This window comes from Camellia sinensis, chromosome 1, assembly GCF_055761805.1.
Source record: "Camellia sinensis isolate YWXY chromosome 1, ASM5576180v1, whole genome shotgun sequence".
Classification (NCBI taxonomy): domain Eukaryota; kingdom Viridiplantae; phylum Streptophyta; class Magnoliopsida; order Ericales; family Theaceae; genus Camellia; species Camellia sinensis.
Genome location: NC_138961.1, coordinates 145052276 through 145063270, shown reverse-complemented (window position 1 = coordinate 145063270; position 10995 = coordinate 145052276). Strand labels below are relative to the sequence as shown.

At 35.1% G+C, this 10995-nt stretch overlaps 1 protein-coding gene across 1 annotated transcript; it reads left to right on the top strand.

Annotated features, from left to right (window-relative positions):
- Positions 1-3498: 3498 nt before the first annotated feature.
- On the top strand, positions 3499-10030 carry LOC114262541 (uncharacterized). Its single transcript, XM_028202907.2, has 2 exons — positions 3499-4103; positions 9193-10030. Exons 1-2 carry the CDS (start codon positions 3628-3630, stop codon positions 9842-9844), a joined length of 1128 nt encoding a protein of 375 aa, XP_028058708.2. The 5' UTR covers positions 3499-3627; the 3' UTR covers positions 9845-10030.
- Positions 10031-10995: the final 965 nt, after the last annotated feature.

The window sequence follows — 10995 nt, the reverse complement described above, 5'->3', positions numbered from 1 at the left end:
CATTGTACCCAAGACCAAATTTTCACCAATTATACCCAAGTAATAGCATGTTCAAGACCTCTTACATCCATAGGGAAACCAATATGGAAAACCCCTCTTTCAAACATTTCAAATCTCAAACTCTAACTTCACCCAAACTTCTCAAATCCACCATTTATACAAAATGACAAATGTCTATGTCAAAACTTATATTAAAGAGTAGATTATCCCTACCTCAAATGGAGAAGCTCAAAGGAGAAGAAGAGAGAAACCCAAGATGCTCCAACTCCAAACTTTTTTTCGGATCAAAAGATAGCCCATGTAATGCTCAAGCTTTTTAACAAAGAGAGTAGGGTAGAGAGACTCTAAATCAAGAGTATTTGTAGAGAGATAGGGTATTTTGGAGAGAGAGGCTGTTGTGCTAGGGTTTTTGAAATGAAGAAGAAGGAAAAAAGTGATATAAAATCACACTGCTGCGAACTAATATATGCGAGGCTCGCTCGAGCGAAGGAGTTGTCGCTCGAGCGACCAGACACAAAAGAACCTTGCTCGAGCGCAAGGAGTGTCGCTCGAGCGAACAATGCAAAGCTTCAGGTTTGCAATGCAGAAGCACGCTCAAGCGCAAGAATTCTCGCTTAAGCGAAGGAACACATAGCACAGGGCTCGCTCGAGCGCAATAATGCTCACTCGAGCGAAGAATACCAACCTTCAGGTCTTACAGAGACGCAGACGCACGCTCGAGCGCAAGAGTTCTCGCTAGAGCGAAGAGACACACCATACAAAGCTCGCTCGAGCGCAAGAATTCTCGCTCGAGCGAAAAAGCAAATACCCAAGGCTCACTCGAGCGCAAAAATCCTCACTCGAGCGAAGAAACCAAAACCTGGGCAGCAACCATTTGTTCCAACTCACAACCAACCTGTTCTAAACTTACCCAACATATCCCACAACTCAAATACAAAGAATAAATGATGGAAATAAGGTATAGACAACGACATACAACCATGGAATCCGAGCCCGGAATACAACAAATGACGAGGAAAAATCGGGATTGCTATAGCAACATAGACGATGTCGTCATAAAAATTTGTTCCGAATCATTTTGTTTTCGTGATTGTCAAATTTTCATCAATTTTTAGATGTTAATGTTCAAATTTTCACTGAGTTCTGATGTTAACGTTACCACCCTACGACATTAGTTCACATATGGCTTCTCCTATAATCAAACCCCAAAAAGTTGGGTAATTTATTAGGCAGGGAAAGGTCTGTGTCTCTTTTTATGTGACAATTAGATATCAACATTACCACGTCTACACCACACTGTAAAAGTAGCAACATTTCAGAAGACACAATACTTACATTTGTAACATCAAACCCTAACATCAACAACATAACAAGACGATGTCATAAACGGGTGTTCTGAATCATTTTTATTTTTTGAATGTCACTTTCTAATCGATTTCTAATGTTAATTTCAACACAAACAAACTTCGGCGCGCACACAAATTTGCTGACGGAACAAATATGTCAGTCGGCATTATGGACAACGAAGAACCCCCAACTCTACAAACCATAAACACCAAATACACATACATAACAGGCACAAAATCACAAGCATGCATGCAACACAAACATTTATGAATTCATGCCAACATACGACCCTTATGACGACTTAAAACATCACGACTCCCTCGAATAGGTAGAAATTCATACATTCCCGTTTCATTGCCGTAAATCAAACGTTCACTACTACACCCAAACCTTCAAACCTAACAACAACTCGACCTCCTCAAATTTGACGTTAGGATGCGTTCGATATTCACTCACAATTCCACAATGTGAGACTAGAATCCTAACGTCGTCTCACGAACACCAAAATTTGAAGCAAAAATCCCTCAATCCCACTTACAACTCCACTAATTTCGGAAGGGAAAAATAATAATGGGGGTGTTTGTTTTAGCTTTTCAAAGCTAACTTATACCTTTTAGCTACGAAAAAGCTATTTTGGATTGTTTGGTTAAACTTATTTCAAACAGCTTCTGATTCTAACAGTTTATTTTTAACTCAAAAAAGCTGATTCTGAGAAGCTGCTCACCCCTTGCTTCTGATTATCACCTTCTGCTGTGGACATGTTAATTTAGGGTTACACTCTTAGATTTTTTTATTTTTTATTTTTTATTTTTGTAAAAATAGAAAAAAAACCCAAATGGACTATAAATTATTATTATTATTTTTTATGAGAAATGTAGACAAGTAGTAAATAACAATAAATAAAAATTAATTGAAAAAGCTATTTCACAGCTTGTTTAACAAACACTACTCAGCAACTTAAATCTATAATTCAACAGGTACATCAAGCAGATTAACAATTTCTTATTAAAGTCATAAACTATAACTTATTAAGTTATAATTTATAAACTATTTTAATGGATACACCAAACAGGCCAGTGTCACATTTGCAACACGAATCTTTCTAAAATCATAGTATGGATTTCGTTCAGCATGGAAGGAAAAAGCAAAAACCTCTCTAGTGCACGTTTTTGCCCAAATGCGTAATTTTGCACATCCGTGAAAATCCACTAATAAAAACAATTCGTTTTTACATAAATTCAGTGTGATTGGGACTTTTGGGTTCAAAAAACAAAAGTGAGGACGAATCAATTTTTAAGATCTTTTTTAAATTTATTGATGCTTAATCCTAAATATCAAACGAATTAATGAACCAACCAAATTTTAATATGTTTTAATTTGTTTATTAAAATTTGAACAAGGTCAAATTCGAGTTTGAAGTTAAACGCTTGTCAAAGGACTTTGAGCCTATTCATGAACAGTTGTGAGGGTTTAGAAGAATCAACGAAGTAACAAACGAGGGCGAACTGCACTAATAATTCCTATAGTTTGGTACTCGTGTCATTTTGGCCCTTGACTTTTTAATTGTGACACATTTAATCTTGAATTTTGTTCTAAATAAAGACAATTGAAGATACAATTGCTTAATTTCAAGGGTAAAATTGTCAATTTGATAAAATATAAACTAATTTGATAAAAATAAATGTCAAAAAAATATTTTTGGATTTTAAAAAATTATTTCTATCCACCAAAGATAAAATTATGTAAAATTAGTAAATATTTTAGACATTTATTTTTATTATGTGCTTGGATGATGATCATGTAATAGATGATTGTTAAGATTTTAATGTGTAATCGATATATTTAATATATAAAATATTTTTAATTTTGAATTTTTTGATTTAATGAATAATGATATCAAAGTTGATCTCATATTTGACTTTTAGAAAAATAGAAACTAATTTAATGAAAATAAAAATAACTGCTCATTACATGATCATCATCTAAACACATAATAAAAATTAATTTAGTAAAATAAAATTAAAAAAAATACCTAAAAAATATATATATTTTTGATATTTATTTTTATCAAATTAATTTATATTTTATTAAATTAACAAATAATATTTTTAATTACTCTTATTTAAAACAAGATTTAAAATCAAATAAATTACCGTTACAATATCAAGAACCAAATCACATAAGCACCAAACCGCTGGATCGTTAGTAAAATTCGCTGAACAAACCAACCAACGACATTGATAAATTTAGGGAGAGAGAGAGAGACAGACAGACAGAGAGATGGAAGAGGCAAAGGCATTGGTTCAGCAGCAACTGATGATGCAGCAACAACAACAGCAACAACAGCTCCTCATCTTCCAACAACTGCAGAAACAACAGCAACAGCAGCAGCAGCAGCAAGCGGCTATCTCTCGTTTTCCTTCCAACATCGACGCTCATCTCAGACCTCCTGGCTTTCAACAACACCGCTCCATCAACCCCCAACAACAACAACAACAACAACAACAACAACAACAACAAACCCCCATTCCTAACCCTAACCCTAACCCTAATTCCAATTCCATCCCTAATCAACAGCAAAATCAAAACCCTAACTCAAATCCACAACAACAACAGCAGCAGCAGCAGCAGCAACAGAAGGCAATTCGACCCCCGGTGAATCAGGCGGAGCTCCAGATGGCGTACCAGGATGCCTGGCGAGTCTGTCATCCTGACTTCAAGCGCCCTTTCTCTTCCCTTGAAGACGCTTGCGAGAGGTCTTTCTTCCCCTTCTCTTTCTTTCCTAAACTCTGTTCTAATCTAAATCTTAATCTAAATCTAAATCTAGATCAATAGAGTCTCAATTTTATTCATTATTTTTTTGTTGGCTTTGTCTATGCTTATCTACATTTTCACTGTCACTTTAATTGAATTGTTTCTTCTTTCTACGATTCAAATGTCTGTTGTAAAAATTATTGGAGAATGTTATGCATAATCGTAAGTTATATATGTAGGACAATATCTGTAATTATGTATATATTATTTAAATGCATTATTTGATAGGGCAGAAATGAGGAAACAACCTTCCGAATATATGAAATATACTCATATGCATCTCACAATGTTTCAGGAACTCAAGTTTGATATCACTTTGTTACATGCACAACTCTCATAGACTGATTGCTTTGTTCCATGACTCTTGACAGACTAGGAAACAGAGTCACTCACTCACTCACTCACTCAGTAGTATATCAATGACACCAACATTATTTATTCTTCAGTGTTTAATTTAAAATTGGATTAATTTCCCTTGTTCCCCCCTAAACTATTGTCATTTTTTCATATTTCATCCTCAAACTAATGTTTCTCGCTGGAGAAATCTCTGGGCTCAGATCTGAATGCTTGAGCGTGCCAGGATTGAGTGCAGCCCAATGTGGTTAGTATCTAACTTCTAAAACAAGAGATTGAGTTTTGTCGAGGAGTGAGAACCACTTGGTTCTTTTCTTGTCTCTGTGAAGAGGACTTAAAATCTCCTGGGTGTTGAAATGAAAAAGGAACAAGACAAGTGCTGTAAAAGGAAATTTGAATTGCATTCAAAGAAATTGAAGAACAATGGCAATTAACTAGCTAAAAATTGATTGAACGTTAAAATAAACCTAACTAAACCAAACTAAGTCTTGTATCCTAATCAAGTGAGATTGGCTACATGAATCCTTTCTCGCCATTAAACTCTATCAAAGGCTATATGCTCAATTAAATTAAATAAATTCTTGCCTTTTTCCATTACCGCATTCCATAAAAACTCAGGTCTTCCCCTCTCTGTAGCATCTCCATTTATGGTGATCCTATCACTTTTCCTTATTGTTGTATAGGTTTTCATTTTATATGACCAAACCATCTTATCATGTTCTCTCTCAATTTAACTTCAATAAGTGCTACTCTTACCATTTCACGAATGTAGTCTTGTCTAAGTATAATTCTATCTTTTCTATTCTTATTATACATCCATGTAAGTATTGTCATCTCAACAACACTCATTTTGTGCACATGTTTCTTAGTTACGCAACATTCTGTCCTTCAAAAAACCTCTAGTCTTATAGATGTTTTATACAAACTTTCTTTCAATTTTGTTGGTATTTGTCGATCATATAATATGCCAAATGCACGCCTCCACTTAAACCAACTTACTTCGATTTTGTGAATTGCATTGTCGCCAACCTCACTATGCTTAGAGAAGAAAAAAAAATAGTGAGATTAAAATATAATTATTAAGATAAATAGTCACTATCCTCGCATAGCATTATAGTATAATTATTGAGATAAATACATAATCACTTTTTCAATACTTTGCTCACGTCTTAGAGAAGAAAAAAATAGTGAGATTAAAATCGTGTCCTATTTTTTTAAAATTTATCAAATTGATGTATCCTTCATCTGTCAAATGTGTCGTATATGCGTATCCATAAAGGAAGGATAAACAAGAAAATAATATTAGTTCAACAATTCAACGAGAAAGTGACTTGTGTACAACACTTTTGTATATGATAAATTGTGAAACGGAAAAGCACAGGGGCAGCATAAATAGTTTAGACATGATTTTGACCTTAAATTTTTAAAAGAGCTTTCTTTGAGCTTATAAATAATATACTACTAATTTTTTTTTTTTTTTTTTTACACGGATGCATCTTGACCTGTGTTACATGGACTCGCCACTTTGGGGCGAAGTACCCGTGTCGACACGACACGACACGGGTGCGGGTGTGGGTTCTGTGTCGATTCGTTTATTCTCTATCGGACACGGCTCACAGCAAAAGAAATGAAAGAGGTGAGAGCAAGAGATAACCTGATCGAATGATCCAGTCGAAGCTCCATTCGGTCAATCCAGTCGAAGATCGAAGCTCCGTCACTCGATCGGACAGCCGAACACCCCCAGACGACTCTCTCTCTCTCTCTCGCTTTCTCTTTCTCCCTCGCGATCGCAATCGCAATCGCAATCGATCAATCGATCGATCGCTTCCTTCGCTGCGCTTCTCTCTCTTGTCCCTCTCTCTCTCTCTCGTCCTTCGCTGATCTTCCTTCACATCTATATTCGTATATATCTATATAAAATAATAATAGTTAATAACTATTATTATAATAAATATAATAATAACTATTGTCTATATCCATTCGTATATATCTATATAAAATAATAATAGTTAATAATTATTATTATAATAACTATAATAATAACAATTATTATTATATATTATATAATAATTATTGTATAACATATAATATATTTATAAGGTAGTATATATTTATATATATTAATAAAAATAAATAAACACATATATGTAAAATAATTATTTGTTATTTATATAATATAACTCATCTTAATAATTATATTTAAAAAAAAGATATATATATATTTAACGTATCCCCGTATCCGTATCTAAATTTGGATACATATCCACATATCTTTAATTTTTAATTTTAAAGTGTCTGACCCCTAGATACGCACCCGTACCCGATCCTCGTATCCGTGTCCGTGTAACTTAGATCTTGACTATACCCATATCCTAATTTTTTAGATTTTTTCCTATCGCCGTAACCCTTTACTTATCCATATCATGTTCATATCCATGCTTCATGGGGGCGTGAAGTGGTGAGATTTTGGACGGGAGGCACTATGGATGGCTTTCCCATCTCTTCTTGCATTTAGACGGGAGCTAGGTGTTTTGGGATGCATTTCTTAGACATGCATTACAGGATTGGGAGTTTGAGAACTTGTAGGCTCTCCTCACTTTATGACATAGTTGTTGGGAGTGTGGAGATGATACTAGTTGGAATATGTCCAAGGTGGTGTTTGATAAATTGAAAATTAAATACTGAAAGTTTTAGCACTGAATTTCTGGTCTTGAAACATTTAAGTACTGAATGTTTAGATTTGTAGAATGAAGATAAAATTCACCTTCCAATGAACATATTCAGGGTTCAGTCGTAAGTTTCATTGACTTAGATTTGGGACCCATTTCAATCAATTTTCAGATTTTAAGTGATAGATCCTTATGCATTAACCAATGCACTTATTTGCAAGATCACATAATGTATTCATTTTGAAACACTAAATTGCATTATCAACCACGACCCCAGCCTAGGAAATTTGAAGTTAAATCATTCTATAATGCTTTTTAGGGTAATTCGGGTGTTTCTTTTTCTTGGAAAAGGAATTTGGAGCTCTAAAGCCCATTCTAGAGTTTTTTTTTTTTTTTTTTTTTTTCCGTGGACAACCACTCGTGCAAAATTCCATGGATAATTCTGTCCATTGTAAATTTTGTGACTTGGTCTTGGTGTTGTATGTGCAAAGAGATGTGCATAATATTGTAAGAATGGCTACGGAGATGTGGGGCTTTGATTTTGTTATTCTCCCAGTGCGGGTAATACAGTTTATGCATACTCGAGTGTAGTAAGTTTTGGCAAGAGTAGAAAGGAAGGCATGAAAATCGACTCTGTTGCGTTTCTTGGGGTTATTAACTCGACTATGTTGAAATGTTGCTCATTGACACTTTTGTATATGTGATTCTTGGGATTATTAACTCGGCAATTGAGGGTTTTTTGGACGTCATAGAAAGAGAATTTGACTATTAAGAGGAATTGCCCATTTAATTAAGATTATACTAAAGAACACATGATGCTGATTTTTAAGCTTGCTTAAATTTCTGTATTCCCAAGTAATCAACTTCTAGATTGGTCAAACTTTTTAGTTTAATCCCTGGCCATATCCAAACTCAAATCTCATATTTTCATAATCTTCTATAGAGTGGCATTCACAATTAATAGATATTAGTGCAAATGCTTCGAGGTTGGATTTGATACAACATATGGCTTGTGGACTTTGAACTTTATTTAATGTAACAATAGTTATGAACTTGGTGAGCTTGAATGAGTTCAATAAAACCTTAGCTTAAAAAACTTTCTCATAAGCATAAGTAGCACTTTTCTTTTCCCACAACCCCCCTTGATACTTCTCCCTTTTCTCTTCTTAAAAACAATCAACATAAGATGAATATATTTTTTCCCCGCCATAACCCTCACTTCCCTCCCAAAACCCCTCAATCGAGACATTGCGTGAGATGAACAATGCATCATAAGACTCCCTTTGTCCCACAATGTTAGTCTGTTTAGGATTTTTAACTTTTTTTAAGGGGACAGGCAATCAATGCTCCCAAATTTAAATAAGAAGTATTGTTTTCCAACACTGCCCTTTATTCTCACTTGTAAGTAAAATCGTAACTATTTATAAGGGGGATAATTTTGGAAATTTTAGAAATTAGGTTTTGACTTTTGAAAGAGGATTATATTTTGGGACATCTCAAATTGGAAAGCACTAATAGTTTGGGCCAAAGCGAGTTTAATGTTTTCGGTATCAGAAATGGATTTTTATCATTTTAAAGCTTTGGGTATGAGGTCCACTAAGCTCTTTGCTGTAACAAATACCCTTGCATTCAATTTCGTTATTGAATGTGGTGCTAACAGTGTATTCCCTGATTGTGAACATTTTGACACATCAAGTCGGGCAAGCGCCGACCAACCACTAATGTGTTGTAATGGGATGTATTCTTAGCTACATCAAGGAAGAATATGGTTTCTCACAAAAAGAATCTTGAGTGGTGTGGGATATGTAACATCATGTATTGTTTGGCATGTGACAGAATACTAATTATTTGATTTCAACCTCTTTTGTGCAAATAATTTTTGGAAATTTGAAAATGAAAGATCTTGCTTGGTAGCTATAATATTTTGCCAGGGAAGTGCGGGAGTTCATCTTAACTTTCAGACTTAATAATTTCCTGATTTTTGTCACCATTTTTTTTTTGGGTGCAGATTACTACCTTATCATGTGGTGGCAGATTATGAAGCTGAGGAGGATGATAGGATCCTTGATTCTGACACAACAGGACAGATGCTGTCTCGTTCTCAACAGTGGGACCATAACATTGCTGCCAAAGTTGCAGAGTTCACAGCCACGTTTGAGAAACAGGCACTTGCCTTCAATATAATTTCGCGCAAGCGAGCTCTTGGGGAATTCAGATCAGAGGAGAGGTTGATGATTGAGCAGGCTCTCCTACAAGAAGAAAGACGAGCCATGTTTGAACTGAGGGCAGAAATGGAGTCAAGGGAGAAAGTTGGTCGAGAAGCTCATGAAGCTAAGTTGCGGATGGCAGCCATGGCTCAGATGGAACAAGCTCGAGCTGAGTCACAGGCTCATGCAGAAATTATGGCACGTGCTCCAATACGAGGAAGTGCACTTGGGTCTCAAGGCAGTGATGTTGCTGCAATTGGTGGTCATGAAGTGGGTGAGCAGGAGCAGGGAGTTAACACTGATGAAATGATTAACGGATGGGGAAACAATACACAGAGAGAGGAGAAAGAACCATCTGAGGATTTCTTGAATGACGAAGAGACAGAGAATGAAGAAACAAGCATACAACATGAGTGGCGTGAAGTGGGAGAGTTCGATTTGAACACCAGATGAACTTTGTGCGTGTTTTGTGAAGTTGATCTTTGGCAGACATGAAGTTTTATTTTAGTGAATACCAAGGTACTTTGAGTTGAGATGGGTAGACTAGAATATTTGGAACAAAAATTATTATCAATGTTATTTAATCATATCTTAGTGGTGAGGGAAAATATATTGGCTGCATGGTTGTGCAGTTGAACATGCTCTTTTGTTGGTGTTGGGTTTAATGGTAGATTACAAATATGTAGTTTATCATTTCATTTAAAATGAGAGTAATGCTCCTGCAACTAAAGGCTGTTTGGATCTTGGATTTATGAAGGAAAAGAAAAGGGAACAACAGTTTGTGAAAAAAAAAAATACTTTTTTCTTTTTTTCTTCTCGTAGCAGGTGGAGGAAACTCTATGTTAAGAATTCTGTGAGGCAACATTTGAATGTAGATTATTTGTTTTTGTTTTATTGACGAAAATAAAAACTTCATTCATAATAAAAGAACATACATACATGACAGTTTTAAGAATATTAAAATTTAGACAGACATAAGAGGCTAGACACTGGCAAAAGCTACAAAATTGATAGAATTTTATTAATCCCTCCATATAATCTTTGGTCAATCTAAACATAAGATCCAAATGAATTCTCAAGACTAACAATTTTAAAAATGCTAATCCCCCAACTAACCTAATCTGCCCAAACATGGCCAAAGATATATGGAACCCTGAAACCAACATGTCCAGGCAGACAAGAAACCGAATAATGTAAAAGAAACCAGGACTGCACAAAAATGGCAGAACCACCAGAAGCTGAAGCTATCCAAGCATCGAAGAGGGGGTAGAAAAACTTCACTTTGGGTGGAAACCCAAGCAAAGTAACCAAAGAGAATATCACCGCAATGGAGGGTCGGAAGCTAATAACAAAAAGTGAAAAAAACGGGAACTGCCAACCAGAAATGGATGGATGTGGCATCTGAGTTCACAAATACATAAAACAGTATGGGCAAAATGAGAACTAAAATAAAACAAACAAATGATATCAATAAAATTAACCTATTTTGTTAACAGTCAACTAACAGAAGGGTGAATGAAATTCAAAAGTAAACTTGACGGGGAGGTTGGTGTCATTTTTGAAACTTGAGGTGAGGTTTACCCTATTATAATAAATTACTATTT

What these genes read in the sequence shown, in the direction of transcription:
- LOC114262541 (XM_028202907.2), top strand. Translation starts at nt 3,628, where the DNA reads ATGGAAGAGGCAAAGGCATTGGTTCAGCAGCAACTGATGATGCAGCAA. An exon ending in CTTGAAGACGCTTGCGAGAG is followed by an intron (nt 4,104 to 9,192) that starts GTCTTTCTTCCC and finishes TTTTGGGTGCAG; the next exon opens with ATTACTACCTTATCATGTGG.